Here is an 18843-nt window from a genome sequence, read left to right on the forward strand (position 1 = left end):
TTCCGAGCAGGAGGTCGTCTCTAGTTGGCGTAGCAGAAGATCGTCGCAATCTATTCCCCTTGGCTGTGCGCAAAACAATAATGTCGTGCAACTTTTTTGTGTCATCAAAATATTGTTGCGACACTTTTTTTGTTGCTACGTTTGCTATTCATTTCAGACTCGATGCTGAGTGGTACAGCCACAATAGAAGTAGTAATATCGTGTTACCGAGGCAATGGTTACAATTATTCACATAATTATATAGGGCACAAATGATAGGACGACTCTTGCCACTTTTCACTACTCTTCAGCAGTCAATGGTGTAATACTGTAAGAGCTGCATTTTTTTTACAAATGCACACCACTTTTAGCGAAGGCGTGCGATGAACAAAATTCAGTTATCTTTCTTGAAATGTGTGACTACTGCAAACCACCTTCACCTTTACTTTCAACCCCTTGACCACATCACAATCTTTTTTTCTTTCTTATTTTTTTTTTTTTTACCACATGTTTGCAACACATCCATTCTCCATCAATCAATGAATCAATCAATCATGAGTCCATGACAGTCCAGAGTATTCCACATGGATGAGGAACAAGAAGAGTCTGTTCATTATCCTTCACTCTACATTTAGTGAAACTACAATTAACATTATAAGAAATCGGTAAGTATTTCCATCATTCCCTCACATGTCGCCTCCCATTACTATATCAGCCGTCCTTCCCTGTCCTCGCTTAAAGAAACTTAACAAGGCCCCTAACCGCGTCAGTTTCTCCAGCTTATCTTTCATGTCCGATTTGAGAAGCTGTTTTTTAATGATATTTACCGACGGTTCTTTTTTTTTTCCTTTTTTTGAGCAAGTTTAACTATATGTTATTAGAATCCCATGTTCTGACTATTTGGTTAACTTTATCTTTCTAGGTTCATTTTTATCAAAAGGTCCTTCTACTGTATTCAGCCAATCTTTCCGTTAGTTCTTCTGAGTTGTATATATATATATATATTGCAGGTCCAACTACTGCAACTACCCATAGCCTTCTTTTGGAATCAAAAACGAAAATAAAGTAACATCATTGCAAAAAAGAACTTGTCAATTCCCATGCTGTTTCTGCCCTCCAACCCATATTGATCCCTGCCTTTATTTTTTATTTTTTTTTTTTTTTTGCTGCTGTTTTGATAAGCTGATCGATAGATCCATTTCCTCCTTGTTGTACTAACCTGGGTTTTATACTTTAGTTGCCTCATTCACATTGTGATATATATCATTTTCAGTATTACCTTTCCTTACCATGACAGATTCAACTTGTCCTCATTCAATTCTGGTCTGGGGTGAACTTTGTGATTGATTTTTTATAGTAGAAACCACAACTTTTACAAAGTGTATAACAAAAACCTCAATATTATAAAAAAAAAAAGCTTAAATCATCATATACCTTACCAATCTACATAGACTCTCGAAACTGGCCGGAAAACTCTAATTCTTCCACTCTTGAACTCGCCGATTTTGTACGACTCCTTCTTCACATGTCCCGAAGCATCTTGTTCAACAACTTTGAACTTTTCCTTCTTTGGATCGTATTCGTAAATGATACCAGCAAATGTACTATTATCCAGTCCATCTCCAACAGTCACAGACTTGCTACCAATGAGACCTTTGTGTGTACTAAACTTTCCATTCTTGATCCACAAAATATCACCAGCTTTGATATCATCAATTTTGGAAACGTTTGAATTGTTGAAGTTCTTGTAAATTGTAACTCCATACGACTTGTTTCCAATTGGAGGTAACAATTTCTGCCTCAATTGAGAGCTTTGGAAAACCACTGCAATCAAATCACTATCCAACTTAGATCCAATGTAATGGGAAGCAGCATTAACAATCTCACCACCAAATTCACGATGATTGTTATCCAACAAATCCTTACGAATAGGCGGGTACGGTTTTGTAAATTGGTTAGCCAAACGAATCGTATTCCTAGGATCGCTTTCCTCAAACTCCAACTCAAACACCAATTGCGACAAGTCGTAGAAAAGCACATAATAGTCACGATATATCGTGGTTCTACCACCACGTTTATGAATCTTGTTTGTCTCAACTTCATATATCAAATCAACTCCTATTTTGGACACCAACGAATCAGGCAACTCATTCTTCAACCACCATGTAGATGTGGATTTTATATTGGCAATTTCAAATTCCAATTGCTCCAAAGTAATCTCTGCTTGGCTACGATCGCTGCCACTTCCCTTTAACGATCTTGATCTTGACATTGTCTCGGTCGAATTCCTGCCAGGAATTGACCCAACAGATGCACCTGTAGATGTATGCATCAAAGGAGGAGGCACCTCAGTAGTTGCTCTTTTGGGAGGCTCCCCAACTGGGATCGATGGCGGAGGAGGACCAGCCTCTGGAATCGGTGGTGGGTAAGCACTGCCGGGTACTGGTGGTGGGACTTTTGGTGGAACATTGCTTCCTGGAATTGGAGGAGCTGCACTTCTGTGGGGAGGTCCGGAAGACGCCACAGTGTGTGCTCTTTGAGGTGCGGAGCGTTGTGGATGTTTGTCAACGAACTTAAAACTTTCATCATCACCTTCGTCATCTGAGTTACTGTCAATTGTACGGCTCACGCCATCATCATTGACCAACAGCGATGGAGACACAGGCGCATGCTGTGGTGGAGGTGGTGGCGGGTGTGAGCTTCTGGCCTCAGCGCCTGCGAGCTGGTCCACCGGAGGAGGCATGGCCCCAGGTATTGGTGGCATTGGTGGCGGAGACCGAGGCCCAACTCCGTCGGTACTCTTTTGAGACCCGTGCCTTTGAGGGATTGCGGGTGCTGTTTCAAGTTCGGAGTACCCGCGGTGGTCCGAGGACGGATCATGAACCGAAACATGTACTGAGTCGGCACCATGTTGATGCTGTACATCCATCTCTCGTGCTAAACCGTGGTCTAGAGGTTTGGAAATATCCGACAAATCTTCATCCGCCTCATACCCTGCACCTTCGCCTTCAAGTGGACGATGCTTCTGAAGCGTGATTGTATTCAGAAGTTCCTCAGAAGCACTATCTGGAATTCTCTCGCGACTTTCGTGCTCTTGCCTGTCAATGTCCCTTTGGGTAATGAACTCCGCTTGGTCCGAGTCCGTAGGCTCGTCATCTTCAGCCATGGAAGAGCTCTCGTGACTGGTTTTTGATTGATCGATGTGAGGAGCAACAGCACGAGCAGCGGCACCAGTTGCATGCTCAGATGTTGGAATGCTGTGATTATTTTGTACACGAGGTTCAGATCCGGGAATGAGAGGAGCAGACACCGGAGCTGGCTGAGATTCAGGTGCTGGTACGCGTGTGTCACCGGATTCTGCCTCTTTTGCTGAATCTCTTCTTTTGATCTCGGCATTAATAGAATCGACATCACTTTTAGCTGCTTTTGAAGTCTTGGTCACTTCGCTTGCTCCTGGTGCCCCAAATGGTGTTGCCATACCCATCATACCAAACATGTTTCGTCCACCTGAGATTTTTGCCATTCGTTCAACAAGTTTACGACGTTTCAATTCTTCGTCGTCTTCATCCTCTTCCTCTGCCTCTTCCTCTTCCTCTTCCTCTTCCTCCACGTCTTCTTGCTTTTCCTCCTCTTGACCCTCACTTTCAGGATTTTCGTTTTCCTGGGCAGGTTCATTGCCGATAACAACACCTGAAGGTGGTACAAACCCTCCATCACCGCTCTCACCAGGCAATACGGTGTTGTTTTCGGCATGTGAATGCAGCTCATCAAGAGAAGGGCCATGAACATGATCACGCGGTTGCAATTCCGCACCAGAGGCAGAGACTTCTGCGCCATCAGCTAGCTCGTGGGTGCCAAGTTGCTGTTCCCCGCTCTTTTGCTCTCTCAATTGTTTCAATCTTTCCTTCTCTTCTGCTTGCTTCTTCTTCTTGTCCTCTTTCCTTTTCAATGCAGCTGCTTCGCGTTCAGCTTCTTCCTGTTGTTTCTTTTGAAGCAATGCAATACGTTCCTTTAATGAAACCTTTGGAGCAACATCCTCATCGTCATTGTGCTCGCCTTGGGGAGTGCTCTTTACAACGTCCTCCGACTGCTTTGTTTCGTGGACTGGATGTGCCACCAAATTCGATTCGTCTCTGGGTTGTATCTTGGGTACATAAGTGGACGTTGGAGCCGCAACAAACTGTTTCTTGACACTGTATGGATCCTTTGGTTTTGATGCGAATGCCAGAGGAAGAGGAACTTTGCCTGCGGGGCTCTGTTTAGTTGCCAATGGAGGTGCCAGTGTCTCCAGCTTTGGTGAAGTCAATTGGGCAGCTTCTCCTTTTCCTCCCTTGAGCTCAACATGTTGGACAGTAGCATTTTTTGATGAAGGTGAATCTGCTTGATCGGTAGCAGTAGATACTGCCACTGGCTGCTCTTGCTTTTTGGTTGGCCGGTTCAGCGCGGGAACAGCAGGAGCAACCAACACTTCAACGAAGTTCTTTGGAAACATGCCCGATTTGTCATTGTACTCTCCTGAGTACCATTCTTCATTCTCAATTGATGTGATTGTTATGATTTGACCAGCTTCAAAGTTCAAGTCGTCTTCGTAATCGGATTTGTAGTCAAAGATTGCCTTGACCTTGAAGGGGACTTCGGGTTCAGACATGGTGTAGCAAGTAGCTTATGATAATATGTCAATGTTGCGGCAAAGTTGTACAAGTTTATCCAAATCTGACAATTGATAGTTAATGAATATACAGAGTTAACTTTGTCTAAAGATGAAACGATCACGAAATAATTAATTCCGACATTTTTTGTGTTGCTTTTGTTACTCAAAAAAAAAGAATAGGCAAAAAATAGGAGAAGTTCAAAACGATGTGAACGTAGAAGAGGGGATCAATTGAAACTACGATAGCACTTCTCCAATGTCATTGAAAATAAATGGGCACAGACTACACACACCCTCGACAAAGTCAACGACGCCTGCAAGCTCGTCGGCAATCCAAATATCTGGCCAGACTTTAGCGTCATCTCGCCCCACAAAACAATTCAATTACCACCACGACACTTCGATTACATCCTTAGACTTTGATGACACAGGCCAGTTTTTGATCTCGTCAGGTGTGGATAAGTCAATACAATTGTATGATTGTCGTAAAGGTGTTCACTACAAAGATATCCAGTCGCAGAAGTATGGTGCTCATTCTGCAAGATTCACTCATGACGGACTCAATTGCTTGTACGCATCAACCCCCGATGGACATGACACTACTGACGGAAAAACCGACGACACTGTCAGGTATCTCTCTTTATCAACAAACCAGTACATTCGTTATTTCAAGGGCCACAAAGCCCAAGTATCAAATATAGAAGTGAACCCAGTGCACAATACTTTTTCTAGTTCAAGTTACGATGGCACCGTCAAATTCTGGGACCTAAAGACATCATCAGCAACGGGGAGTATTCATGTTGCTCAGAATACTGTTTGTGGTTTCGATCCACAAGGAATAGTGGTTGCGGTGGGGAAATATCCACTTGGTGAGTCTCGAATTGGGACTGTGGGACTATATGACTTGAAAACATTTGACAAGGGTCCTTTCGCAGAAGTCTCCATTCCATGTCTACAGAATCAGCATTGGAACAAGTTGGAATTTTCAAACAATGGAAAACTTTTATTGATTTCAACAGATTCTCGAGAACATTACATCTTGAATGCGTTTCTGGGAAAGTTGTTGGCAAATGTACGATTGTCCTATAAAGATGGTGCGCAATGGATGTCAACTGATTACCCTTACGATGGATGCTGTTCCTTTACACCATGTGGTAAATATTTGCTAGTTGGCAGTCCAAAGTCTATTATTCACATATTCAATTTGAGCGATCTAAAACACGATGCCGAACGACCAGTATCGTTGTCTAGGTCTAATGATATATTGAGATCCAATCAGGTGCCTAAAATGGTCAAATTTAATCCAAAATTGTTTGTTTTCGCAACCGCAGATACTACCGTTGAATTGTGGCAACCAGAAAGCCAAAGCTGAGAGACAAAGCGAAAAAAAAAAAAAAAAGAAATGAAAAACAATATATAGATCGTGTATAAAGTGAACAGCGCCAGATACATGACGTTTGTTCAAAAGTTACTAAATAGACTTGCACTCGACAGGAGTGCTGTCGCAAGGTGTAGCTCCATAACTTCCGAGCCTTTTCGCATTACCCCTATTAAGTCAAGATACGAATCGGTAAATGCCGAGCCAGTGCTGTTTCCCAATTCTGCAAAGCCATCCAAGATACGACAAGCTTTTCAAACACTGGCATTTCCAACTGATCGCTCTCATATAAGGGGAGTCGACAATACGGTGCATCGGTTGTTGCAAAAGCAGTACAGATTGAAGACTTTTCCCCCAATTATGAGAAACGAGTTTGTGTCCGTGCAATTCTTTCCTCAAGATCATATACTTTCCAACTTTAGAAAGTCCAACATTTCACTTGTATTCAATATGCATCAAATCCCGCTTTTGAATGATCGATCTTTGGAGAAGGGGTTCAAAGCTCCATCCAAGTACAAGAACCTTCAATTCTTTGCAAGCAAACCACTGCCGATGCAATCTGCCTGTGGAAGGACCAAGTCAAAGAAACAATTTCGAGAGATATTCGTCCAGTCGTTACAACAATTTTCACCCCATCAAAAGAGAGATCGTCTATTTGGGATCTTTGTATTTCATGTTGCAAAAGTACCTGTGAATCAAGAGCAAAACAATAGCATACGAAAAAGTATTGAGGGTATGTTTTTGAGCATGTTGGATGATGAAAAAGTATGGATTGAGCTAAAGAGAGTGTTGAGCAAATCAAAAGGCATCAAGCAACATCAATTGAAGGGAATCCAATACAGCTACGGCGTAAAGGGTCTTGTGGATACAAACATAAGATTCCCCTTTTTGAAAAAGAAATCCTTAAAGGCTGGGTAATTCTGTGAACACAGACTAGTCTATTGTTGCCCATGAAGGGAAGTCGGTTTCAAAGATGTGCTTGTCGTATTCGAAGCGTAGTGCATGCAAGTAAATTGAAGAATTTGCCACGTGGTCCTCATCAAACAATGGTCGTTTGCATTCAGTACAAACAGCTGACTTTCTCGACATCAAATTGTCGGAATGGGCACGCTTAAGATCCCTTAGTTGTTTCTGTATGTTCAAATCAGTGCTCGATTGGATAACCTTCAACAAATCGAGAGAATTTGGACCAGTTTGCTGTCTTCCTAATGCTGCAGCTTCTCGAAACACCGGGTATGCTCGGAACAATCTTTCATACAAAGAAAGCTCCAACTTTGATTTTGCAAAGTAGGTCCCGGATGCTTCATCTGGATCATAAAATTGGTCATTGGAAATCGGGTATCCCAAATTCCTCAAATGAATCCTAATTTGATGAAACTTTCCCGATATCGGTTGACACTGTACAATGCTTTCATTCAACTTCCTGTTGTACAGTAATCTTTGAAACATTGTTGTTGTGTCTGCTTGTAAATTCTCTAAATCTCCCGGTTGTAAATACCCATTCATATTGACGGCGAATATGGGGCACTTGTACAGTAGTTCACGAGAAGGAAATTCACCCTTCACTCTCGCTAGGTATATCTTCTTTACCTTGTTCTTTTTATCCTGGAGTAAGTTCAGGAACTTGATTGCCGAATCTCGAGTCTTGCACAATATGAGAACTCCGCTGGTCACCTTGTCTAGTCGATGGCACGTCCAAATAGAATCGAATTTATACATCTCCTTCACTATTTCCGAGAGACTGTTTCGCATATAATTACCGGATGGGTGCGTGGGAACTCCAGATGGCTTGTTGACGACTATAATCTCATCATCCTCGAAAACAATTGGAACCTCTTCCTGCCAAGGTATGGATGGCTCGTGCTTGTGTTTCAAATGGTAAACTACATCCTTACTATCAACTTTCCTTTGCAATAGAGTTTCAGGGTCAGTTATTGCATTACTCGGAAGAGATGTCCCTACGTTTGTAACAACACGTAGCTTACCTTGGTGTATATCGTTGATGACACCGTCTAAAGGCTCGCCAAAATCGTTCACGTAAGTTTCGACCAAAGTACGGCCCACCCATCTCTGTTTCGCGTGGGTTTGGTAGTTCACATAGTACGGTAGGACTTTTCTCAAGCCTTTTTCGAACACATACCTTGGCATAACGCTGCAAGGTTGGACAATCTCTGGTGATGGGTGAGAAGGTGGTGCCATTCACGACATATAGTGTGTCATGTACTGCCACAGAATATAAAGTTGAGATGACAAAAATGAAAAAAAATAAAAAAATAAAAACATTATGTGTATTCAAGCTTGAAGATTTGGATTCAGAAACTAAACGCAAAATACAAGTTCGAGATATTATTCGTCATTAACGCCTCTTGTATAGCTATCTACTTTCTATTTACTTTAACATCGGCGCTCTCGACCTCACCTTTCTCTTCTGGAATCAACGCACCTTCTTTATCCAAGAAATCAGCCAACTCTCCACTTTGAGCCATACTCATGATAATGTCACAGCCACCAACAAACTCTCCATTCACATATAGCTGAGGAATAGTTGGCCATGAACTAAATTCTTTTATTCCGTCTCTCAATTCAGGATCCTCTAAAACATTATAGGCAGCGAATTTTGATGGATCGACTCCTTGTTGACCCAAGGTCTGAATGGTTGCTCTTGAGAATCCACATTGGGGGAACTCGGGTGTACCTTTCATGAATAGCACGACTGGTGTTGCTTTAATTGCGCCTGAAATGGCATCTCTAATCTCAATGGAGATGAATCTTGTTTGGATGGTCTATAAAAGGTTAGTATTCTGTGCGGTCAATATCAGTGGCATTTATCTTTCTCAAAACATACTACTCTTGGAGTAAATCTAGTGTTGAAAACTGCTCTTTTGAACATGGCTGCAGATGATGATATTTAGTGATGCCCCTCCCGGAACTGAAGCAATAGTCATGATTTGAATGCGATAAAATCTTTTGTTAAAATCCGCGTCGTGCATTTGCCAAAAGTGTGGGTTTGTAAGCAAAATTTGTCACTGTTTCATTCGACCACACGGAGAAGCACAGCTGTTGATATCGACAGATGAAGAAAGAATATTCACACTAGAGGCGCCTCCTCATAACTGTGTCAGTCAATGCCAGTGCCTCTTGGTTGCTACCTTCCATGACCCATAAACGTCTGCCTTCATAAGATACACTTCTTCTTATTGTCAAAAGTGTTGACAACATCTAGATGGGTATATGAAAAACAAACTGGCCGCACAAGGATTCCAACAAGAGTCAACAGCGAATAGTCGATGGTTATGCTGCTCTTCTCGACGTTATTGGCAGAGCCTATTCAAACAAACGCCACCAAAATTGGCTGAATTCAACCACAAATACAAGCGGTAGCGCCAAGGAAGAATATGTATATGCGTAGCATAACTTATTTTGCAACAATTTCCTGGGACTATAAATTACAGCCTTGGCCGTCTACAGAAAAAGTTATCAATTCTGTACGCCACTTTCTTCTTTGATTTATCTGAACCATCACTGTCTTACAATGTTACTGCCACGCTTATTAGCTTCTTTTGCTACAATCAGCTTGATCCAAGCATACTACATTCCTGCAAGTGGAGAGGATTGGTCAAAATACAAGCCAACTTGTGATTATTTACCAGGAAGCTTTACCAGTTTGCCATTCAAATTTGGAATTGTTGTGAATCCATACACCGTCACCAACGAGGGAGAGTTGTTAGAACCAGAGGTTAAATCTATTGAGAGAAGTATCACCACCAGTTTTGTCACGTCCGTCGTCACTCCGGCTCCAAAGGAAACAAAGACCAAGGATATCATTGTTCAAATTACTGATGGTCAAGTTCAAAAAGTTAATGAAGAGTTGTGTGATTTTGAGGAGAAGAAAAAGTTGGGATTGGATGAAGATGAAGGGTATTGGAGTGACAAGAACAACAATGATGGCGATTTCCATCATGACAAGGAAGGAAAATTTGGAAACCGCAAACATTTTGATGACAAGCCTGGCAAAGAAAAGGAATTCGACGCTGTGTTATCAAAGAGAGACGAGCTGGATATTGTGGATGCTCACGATGTTGGGGGCGATATCAAAGACAAATCGTTTGAGGAGCACTCAAAGCATTACAAAGAAAAGCATGGATTGAAAAATGGCCACGAAGACTTGGATTTTGATTTGGAAAAGGGCGAAAAGGAGGAGACTGAATACTACAATGAACACCAAAAGTCGAAAGAGCATGAAAGTCACTCGGATTCCTACTCTGAACACAGAGATTTCAAGGAACGCGGAAGTGGACATCACGATGGAAATGAGCATCACCACAAAGATCACAAAGGAAACCACAACCATTTGGATGGTGACGAATTCAGGTCACCTGTATACTCTGTTGCATGTTATACAAACGCCACCTTGCGTATGACTTTGCGTGACTCCATTTTGCGTGACTCCGATGGTAGAATTGGATGTATTGTATCTGGTCACCAATTCCAATTTGATGGCCCTACTCCTCAACATGGTGCCGTTTTCGCTGCTGGTTGGTCAGTTACTAAAGATGGGCAATTGGCTTTGGGAAATTCAACTAAATTCTACCAATGTGCTTCTGGTCATTTCTACAATTTGTACGATCAATCCATTGGTTTCCAATGTCATCCAGTCACTTTGGATGTGGTTGAGTTGATTGACTGTTGATGAACAGCTACTGAATCTTTCAACCCTCTCCCCTCCTTTTTCCATTCGCCTGTCTTTTTTTTTTTTGTTTCAAGTTTTTTATCTAGTCAAAGGCGTTTGGGTACTTTGACCCTCCTTTTTTTTATATATACTTTTTACGTCGAGTCAAATAGTTTATTTTTACATTTATTAATTTGATTATTGTTTACTACTCTATGGAGATGCTCACGACAACGGGTCGAATAAATTTTGCAGCCTTGTATTCCGAAATAGTCGCATCCCCATGGTACTTCCATGCTCAAAGTCTCCCTGAGAGCGTGCTGTTTTAAACTTCAAGTCGACTTTCGTCAACCAGCTTCTTAACAAAATCCATGCTAGTATCGCATATATCAAACCACCCAAGTTGTCAACTCTCCAATGGTGATCAAAGTATAAATCTGCCCACCACTGGCCAAGAACGTTGACTATACTCAAGAACCTGAAGCTAGACCACCTTGAATAATGACACACAAAAAAACATACCAAGCATGCAAATGCCGAATGCAATGAAGGGAACGATGCAAATTTGAGTGGAGTAGCATAGTATACAGCCTTGTGGTAGAACAATGAAAACTTCTTATCCTGAGCTGCTTGCCCATCTGTATAAACCATATCAAATGTGGGCACTTTGTTATCTCCATATAACTTGATGAATGTGGGTGTAGCATTAGGGAAAACCAAGTATGTACACAACAATGCGACATTCTGGAGTCCGGAGGAAAACACAAATAGCTTCAAGGCTCCAGGGGCATGCCATATGTAAAGCCAGGTACCTATCATGGGTGGTACAAGAAAATGAACTGGAACGTGAAAGATCCAAGCAATGATGTTTTTTGTTTTGTACACGGGCTGCTTGAGAGCATACAATATATTGAGGACAATCCAAGATGAACAAAGAAGTATAGCTGGTGCTCTCCTCCACCACTTGTTGATAACGTCCTCGTTCGTGTCTGTGTGCAACAATTTGAAAGGATAATGTTCTGAGGATGTACTCCACTCAAACCTGTCTTCCTCTTCAGAAAACATATTTAGTTCACTTGCAGGAGATAAAGTGGAGGACTCCGCCGTTGACATGGATGCCCTTGAACTGGCACTAGCCGAAGCCATACCGCTATCCCCATTTTGCAACAAAATAGAAGACACTTGTAATGGTTTTAGCTTGAAGGAGTAGTTCTGTGATTCGGGCAATATAGGGCTTGCAAGCAAGTCTTCCTCTTCATTACTGCAGTATAAACAGTTGATGATGTAAGCACCAAGCCACGTAAGTAGAAGACCTGTGATAGAGCCTATAGGCTGCTTCCCAATGTCGAAAAAGTAGGCATCAAACCGGTACAAGAATTTGAAAAAGATCTGATCGGGTCTTGGTAAGTTGTTGATTGATAATGACACCAACGTGCACAACATAAGGAAAAGAAAGTTGACTCCAAAGTCTATTGCGAATTGTTTCCATGACCTTTCATTAAGTATTGCATAGTATAGCCTTGTTCCCCCTAGGTAAGTATATTTGACTATTTTCGATACAAGCAGAAACAGTCGAGATAACACCTTCTTGACTATCAAATTCGTTCGAGTTAGCTCCCGCTTTAGTAGCTGTGTCTTCAGCATAAGGGATATATATATATGGGTGCCTAGTGCTGGAACCGATATGTGTGTGTGTGTGTGTGTGTACTTGTCGTAAGATAAAAAAAAAAATCTCCATCGCGGCTCGCGGGAGGTAACTCAGATTCTACTAAAGGCCGGCTGTAATCTCGTTACAGCTTATCGAGAGGTCTTTATTGCATGTCTTTGAGAGTGAGTCGCAGCTGGACGGTTTACTTTGTAGCAAACACAACTGTAGCTGGTATAACAAGAGAGAACTACGTAGTCGAAACGAGACAGCATAAACGCCTCTTCCCACACACACACATACACACACCCAGACCCTACTAACAAAATACAACTTGTATTATTTGATATCTCGCTTACTTCTTCTACATAGCAGCCAAGTCACCGAATTTTTCTCTATATCCTGGAACAACCCACTTACCGTTCTTAACCATGTAAGCAGTCTTTTCGTCCAAGTCTGGTCTGACCTTGGCGACGTCATCGACAGTCAATTGGTCAAATGGTCTGGCGCTTTCAATATCCTTCAATGTAGCCTTCAATTCAGCAATCTCTTTAGTAACGGACTTTTCAGTCAATTGAGCATTTTCAACAGCCTTTTGCTCGAAAATTTCGATATTCTTCAAGTTCTTGGAAACGTCAACGGTGACTGGCTTGAATGAGGTGACAGCTTTTTCGATTTCATCAACAACCTTTGAGTTTTTCAAGATTTGTCTGTAACGGTTGAAATCAACTTCAGTGGATTGACTTGACAAGTCTATAAACTCCTTCTTGGCCTCTTCGTGTCTCTTTTTGAAAGCAGTCAATGATGATGCAGTTGAGCCAGTCAATCCCAAACTCTTGATGAGTTTGGCAAAATCGACCTTTTTGGCAGCTTGTTGGGCAACAGATGACATTATATGAGTTGAGTAAAATAGCTTATAGCTGTTGAAACGAAAGAGTTCAAATTTGTCAATCTGTTTCTTTCTCACTTTCTCGTTTGCACTACGAATAATTTTCTGTTTTTTTTTTTTTTTTTTTTCGCTCTCTCTGTCTCCCTCTGGCTCTGTTTGCCTCTCTCTCTCTCTCTCTCTGTTTCTGTATTTGTATTTTCCCAAATGCGAAAGTGATTCTCAGCCAATGATTTGTTTACATTGTTGTGGTTTGAAATATGTACACGACCACTCTACTAAACTCGTTCTGTTATTGCGATTTTGCATCCAGAGGTTGCGTCCTCCCCTATGCAATCCACTTGATACGGATCCCTAAGTAGTAATAATGGAAAGTAAGTGGAGACATACAATCAATTGGAGCTGCCAAAATCACTTTCTCCGCTGAATCCTTGACTCTTCTCTCGCTACTAAACAATTAGGGAAATGTTAGGGCTTCACCATCGCTTGAAATTCTGCGACAGGACCCAAGAACAAAGCAATTGCATTATTTTGCAATACTTGTTGCACAATCTACTCAACTGGAGTGATATTGAAAGAGTCCGCTCCATATCCTCGAGAAGTCGGATCGCTCAACCTCTCCTGATGGAGTTTGTATTTTGTGTAACAAATAAAAATAGGGTGCTCTTCTAAAATACCCGCGACACCCAAAAGAATCTTGATCCGATAGCCTTACAAGCAGTCTCTCCATTCCACAAGCACATTACAACCACAATGAAGCCACCGGAGAAATTCCTGCAAAAGAACCAGATGAAGGGGCTTGATAATTTTATAGTAGACTTGCGAAACTCGAAGGATCAAGAGGAGGAATACAAGAAAATTCGTGCCGAGGCAAATGCTATTCAAAATAAATTTCAATCAAGCACTACGTTGAACATCTCCCAAAAGAAAAAGTACATTTGCAAGTTGGTCTACATATTTATACTGGGGTACCCAGAGCTAATCAATTTTGGGTTGGATGAGTCAATTGAGTTGATCAAGTCGAGTGCCTTTGGTGACAAGAAATTGGGATATCTTGCAGTGTCGATACTTTTGAATAATGAGAGCCCCAAAAGCAACTCGTTATTCACTCCCAAAGAGCATTTGAATCATATTCTAGATGTTGTGCATCCAATACTAATAGAAGATCTACGATCCACTAATGAGGAGGTGAATTGTTTGGCGATACAGATGATTGCAACAAGTTTCACTGCATCAGATGTTACAATATACAACGGTGACGCAAATGCAATGCAATGGGTGGAACTAATTGATATGGTCTTTGCCTCGGCAAGCTCGCCATTGCAGAAACCGGTTGTCAAGCAAAAAGCATTAATAAGTTTGAAATCACTCCTCCAATTGTACCCAGACGTTATCGTCAGTAACGACAATTGGATTCCCCGTTTGTTGAAAATTATTGAGGAGTCAAATGATGTTGGCGTTGTAACTGCCAGTGTTCCTTTACTTGACTTCATTCTAGCAATAAACCCAGGGATTGTGAGATCTGTTATTCCATCTGTTGCAAAGAGACTTTACTCATTGACTGTTTTGAACGAATGTCCCCCTGAATACTACTATTATGATACCCCAGCGCCTTGGCTTATCGTGAAGTTGTTGCAATTTGTTGAAAACAATTTTCTTGTGCCAACCGAGGGAGCTTCTCTATCAGTGGATCAAATTGATAGTGTCACTTTGAGTCAACTTCGACAAGTAGTGTCCAAGTCTATCCAAGATGCATCACATCACACCATGGGCCTACCCAACAGAAATTCGCGAAGCTCGATCTTGTTTCAGGCTGTGTCTTTGGCCGTATTTCTAGAAGCATCACCTGAAGCTATTGCGGGTGCGTCCAATGCCCTCTTGAATCTAATTATTTCAAATGATACAAATACAAGGTATTTGGCCCTTGATGCATTGATAAAATTGACAGCAAGACTGGAATCGCCTTATTTATCCACAAAGGATAAGTTTGCCGAGATTATGCCCGTCTTTGTTAACTTACTCAAAGATAAGGATATATCTGTACGAAGAAAAGCGTTGGACTTGCTATATACCATTTGCAATGATGATACATGTTCTGTGATTTTGAACGAGTTGTTGCTTTACTTCCCTCATGCCGATCAACAAATTAAGCACGAGTTGGCAATTAAAATTGCTGTTTTGGCGGAACGATTTGCCACCGATTCCACTTGGTACGTCACAACAATGCTTAAGTTGCTTTCAATCGGTGGAGGCACAAATTCCAATGGTGTTGGTTTCATCAGTAATGAAGTATGGGAAAGGATAGTACAAATAGTGGTCAACAATGATGACTTGCATAAAAAAACGACAAAGATGATCATCAATTTGATGAAGAAGCCCTTTGGAGACTCGCATTCTCCAGTATCGGAATATTTGATAAAAGTAGCAGCTTTCGTTTTGGGAGAGTTTGGCCACGAGGTTGATGATGTTGCCGAGAGCAATACCGGTATTCAATTTCGCTTGCTTTATGACGCTTATTTTGGTGTGACCATATCTACCAGAGCAATGTTGTTGAGCACCTTTCTCAAGTTTCTTGTCAAGTTTCCCGAGGCTAGTTTTGTTCCTGAAATCGTTGACTTGTTTGACGTGGAGACTCAATCTTTGGATTTGGAGATCCAAGGCAGAGCGTATGAATATTTGAAGTTGTCTACTATTCATTCCGACTTCAGGCTAGCAAAAACGGTGATCAAGCCAATTCCAGCATTTGACCAGCAAGAAAGTCCCTTACTTAAGAGACTTGGTGTGTTGCCGAATAGGCCTGCTGTGAGTAGATCCAAATCAAGAGTGTTGGCAAGAAACATCAAGACCAAACCAGAGAATGGCAACGCCACTAATGGAGTGGATGTGGGAGCCAGGGAAAGTGCGCTCACTAGTAACTGGTATGCTGGATTCCATAGAATGCTCCATTTTGACGCTGGTATCTTTTTCGAAAACAATCTCATCAAAATTACCTACAGGTTGGTCAAAAATGGTAATGAAATTGTCATCCACTTCACTGTGGTGAACAACGCTCACAAAACTGTTGGTGAGACAATAACAGGATTCAACATCCTCAAACTAGAATCTAAGGCAAAGAAAGAAGACCCTAGCTATTTGCTTAATGTAAGTCAATTGCCTGACTCCACAATTGCTAATCAAAGTCAATTGACTATATCCGTAAAAGTGAGAGGCATAGTTGAAAACTACGAAGACCCGATAATTTCATTCACCTTTATGTGTGGTGGATCATTTAACCACTTGAATTTGAGGTTTCCAGTCCAGCTCATAAAAACACTAACAACAGCCCCAATTCGTGGGGCAGACGAGTTTGAAAGAAGATGGAATCAAATTGGGGAACATTTAGGGCTTGAGAAGGGTGAGAGCAGTGCCGTGGTGCGATTATCTCATAGGCATGATTCGGCACAAATCTGTCGATCGATGTCTCGAATTGGATTGACTGTGCTTACTGGGCCCGATTACAACATCAACGTCATTGGTGCTGGTATCATTCATACACAGAAATCGAATTACGGGGTTCTTGTCAAGTTTTTGGGATTGGACACGGAAGGTAAAGAGTTGAAAATAACTGTAAGATGTACTGGTGGAGGGGTTGCGGAGGTCATTTGCTCTACTATAAAAGAAATATTTGTAGGTAAGTACAACTGATATACTGCTTAACAACTTGGCTTCCTTTTTTTTTTTTTTTTTGTGCATTTTGCAAAAGTGTAGAAAATGTGCACTAAAGATTCTAGATTCAATATAATTACACGGTGGTAAATAGATGAAGATATAATCTTTGTAATTCCACATGACAAATTAGATCCCCACCTCTCCGCCTTATAGTTTGTAGAATAATAGCTAAGTCAATGTCAAAAGAAAGAGCCCTTTCAAACAAGCCCTCTTGGAATATACCTAATATCGTAATATACATGCGCAAGGGCCTAAAAATTTGGACTTACTCCCGACTTCTTCTCCCCCACCTCCAAAATTTCCATTACAGCTTTCGATTGTTTACAGTTTTCACTATACTAGTTGGTGGGGATCACTTTTATTTGACGTGGGCTCAGACTTTCCATCTCTTTGTGTAACCTTCACTCTAACAAAATTATATTTTCTTGCCCGTTTAGTCAAAAAAAAAGATTTCCTAATTGGGAAGGTTGATTGGTCTTTTGCAACAATTTTTCTTTTATGACAATGTTAGCTCCCAATTGTGTATGCCTTTTCTCTGCAAGATATAAAACCAATCAAAAATGTCGGGCTTTTGTTTGACTCAGTTTTTGAATCAAATTTCTGGGAATCCCTCGCTACAGGAACAACAATGCTCGCCAAACAGCTTCAAATTGTCTTGTTGTGCTACTTTGCCGGCCTTTTACAAGCAGCACCAGCACCAGCGATTGTCACTGTTATTCAGACCGTCACTTCAGGGGATGCCTCATCGTTGCAAACTAGCGCAGCTGCTGCAAACAACCTCAATCAAGTCGCTACACCAGCCTCAAGTGCTCCAGCAGCAGCATCAGCAGCATCAACCACGGCGGCTGCAGCAGTTGCTCCCGCGGCCGCTTCCACCACTTCATCTGGTTTCTGGAACGACTTGTTGAACGAGCTCAGGTCTTCATCCACATCATCAACCACGACTCAAGGATCGTCTGAATCGTCAAGTGGGTCTTCATTTTCAAGCTTTTTGAATAGTTTGTTTGGAAATTCCGGCTCAAGCTCATCGACCAGTTCTGCATCAACTGGAAGCACCACTTCAAGCAGTTCAAATGCGTCAAGCTTTTGGGACAGATTATCTGACTTGTTTTCGGGCTCATCTTCTGGTGCATCTTCTTCTTCTTCTCCAACAACACCAACAGCAGCAACGTCTGCCGATACTATAACCCCATCTACTAGCTCTGCTGATCTTGGATTTGGTACCTACTCATCTCAGTCACAACCATCCACTTACTCCTCATCTGCACAATCCTCATCATCTTCACCAACTTCACCATCCTCATCTTCTCCATCCTCAGCATCTTCTTCATCTTCAGATATTTACGCCGCCATTGCTGACTCAAATGATGTTGACGCCTCCTTTGCCACTGCGATTTTAGACGCTCATAACCAATACAGAGCCCTCCATCAAGCTGGTGACTTGGCTTGGGACGTTGACACCTACAACTATGCCAAGAACAATGCCGACAACTACGATTGCTCAGGTGTATTGACCCACACTCATGGCCAATACGGTGAAAACTTGGCTGCTGGTTTCCCTGATGGACCAAGCGCTGTCAAGGCTTGGTATGACGAGGGTTCAACTTATAGTTACTCCGCCGCTAACGAGTATAACCATTTTACTCAAGTTGTTTGGAAGGGATCTAATAAAGTTGGATGTGCTTACAAGGATTGTACAAGCACTGGATGGGGCTTGTACATTGTATGTGAGTATGATCCAGCTGGTAATATTATTGGATGGGAAAAAGCCAACGTCTTACCGTCTAATTAAAAGAAGGTGAAGGAATGCATCTTAGTTCATACCATTTTTCAATTCTCTGATCGTTATATTAGTTTAGTTTAAAAAGTCGTTTATTCCATTTCAAAGTTAATAGTTCTACATTACTCGTTCTAGTTTGCAACCCTG

The 18843-nt window shown here is 41.7% G+C and overlaps 10 protein-coding genes across 10 annotated transcripts; 5 read left to right on the plus strand and 5 right to left on the minus strand. All coding sequences in view use genetic code 12, as the record gives it.

Annotated features, from left to right (window-relative positions):
- Positions 1 to 1414: 1414 nt before the first annotated feature.
- Positions 1415 to 4627, minus strand: BBC1 (Bbc1p; the record flags this gene model as incomplete). The annotated part of the gene is made up of 1 exon (XM_051752251.1): positions 1415 to 4627. One exon carries the CDS (start codon positions 4625 to 4627, stop codon positions 1415 to 1417), a length of 3213 nt encoding a protein of 1070 aa, XP_051608717.1.
- Positions 4628 to 4886: 259 nt separating this feature from the next.
- On the plus strand, positions 4887 to 6002 carry SWD2 (WD-repeat containing protein; the record flags this gene model as incomplete). Its single annotated transcript, XM_051752252.1, has 1 exon — positions 4887 to 6002. One exon carries the CDS (start codon positions 4887 to 4889, stop codon positions 6000 to 6002), a length of 1116 nt encoding a protein of 371 aa, XP_051608718.1.
- Positions 6003 to 6458: 456 nt separating this feature from the next.
- Positions 6459 to 6926, plus strand: KGF57_002892 (uncharacterized protein; the record flags this gene model as incomplete). Its single annotated transcript, XM_051752253.1, has 1 exon — positions 6459 to 6926. One exon carries the CDS (start codon positions 6459 to 6461, stop codon positions 6924 to 6926), a length of 468 nt encoding a protein of 155 aa, XP_051608719.1.
- Positions 6927 to 6941: 15 nt separating this feature from the next.
- On the minus strand, positions 6942 to 8207 carry KGF57_002893 (uncharacterized protein; the record flags this gene model as incomplete). The annotated part of the gene is made up of 1 exon (XM_051752254.1): positions 6942 to 8207. The coding sequence occupies one exon, from the start codon at positions 8205 to 8207 to the stop codon at positions 6942 to 6944; it is 1266 nt and encodes a 421-aa protein (XP_051608720.1).
- A 179-nt stretch (positions 8208 to 8386) lies between these two features.
- Positions 8387 to 8898, minus strand: KGF57_002894 (monothiol glutaredoxin; the record flags this gene model as incomplete). Its single annotated transcript, XM_051752255.1, has 2 exons — positions 8387 to 8791; positions 8854 to 8898. 2 exons carry the CDS (start codon positions 8896 to 8898, stop codon positions 8387 to 8389), a joined length of 450 nt encoding a protein of 149 aa, XP_051608721.1.
- Positions 8899 to 9540: 642 nt separating this feature from the next.
- Positions 9541 to 10698, plus strand: PIR32 (Pir32p; the record flags this gene model as incomplete). The annotated part of the gene is made up of 1 exon (XM_051752256.1): positions 9541 to 10698. The coding sequence occupies one exon, from the start codon at positions 9541 to 9543 to the stop codon at positions 10696 to 10698; it is 1158 nt and encodes a 385-aa protein (XP_051608722.1).
- Positions 10699 to 11002: 304 nt separating this feature from the next.
- KGF57_002896 (uncharacterized protein) lies at positions 11003 to 12120 on the minus strand (the record flags this gene model as incomplete). Its single annotated transcript, XM_051752257.1, has 2 exons — positions 11003 to 11035; positions 11200 to 12120. 2 exons carry the CDS (start codon positions 12118 to 12120, stop codon positions 11003 to 11005), a joined length of 954 nt encoding a protein of 317 aa, XP_051608723.1.
- A 566-nt stretch (positions 12121 to 12686) lies between these two features.
- Positions 12687 to 13214, minus strand: ATP7 (F1F0 ATP synthase subunit d; the record flags this gene model as incomplete). The annotated part of the gene is made up of 1 exon (XM_051752258.1): positions 12687 to 13214. The coding sequence occupies one exon, from the start codon at positions 13212 to 13214 to the stop codon at positions 12687 to 12689; it is 528 nt and encodes a 175-aa protein (XP_051608724.1).
- A 747-nt stretch (positions 13215 to 13961) lies between these two features.
- Positions 13962 to 16892, plus strand: KGF57_002898 (uncharacterized protein; the record flags this gene model as incomplete). Its single annotated transcript, XM_051752261.1, has 1 exon — positions 13962 to 16892. One exon carries the CDS (start codon positions 13962 to 13964, stop codon positions 16890 to 16892), a length of 2931 nt encoding a protein of 976 aa, XP_051608725.1.
- A 652-nt stretch (positions 16893 to 17544) lies between these two features.
- On the plus strand, positions 17545 to 18708 carry PRY1 (Pry1p; the record flags this gene model as incomplete). The annotated part of the gene is made up of 1 exon (XM_051752262.1): positions 17545 to 18708. The coding sequence occupies one exon, from the start codon at positions 17545 to 17547 to the stop codon at positions 18706 to 18708; it is 1164 nt and encodes a 387-aa protein (XP_051608726.1).
- Positions 18709 to 18843: the final 135 nt, after the last annotated feature.

Source organism: Candida theae, assembly GCF_024610275.1.
Source record: "Candida theae strain CBS 12239 chromosome Unknown scaffold3, whole genome shotgun sequence".
In the NCBI taxonomy this organism is placed as follows: domain Eukaryota; kingdom Fungi; phylum Ascomycota; class Pichiomycetes; order Serinales; family Debaryomycetaceae; genus Lodderomyces; species Lodderomyces theae.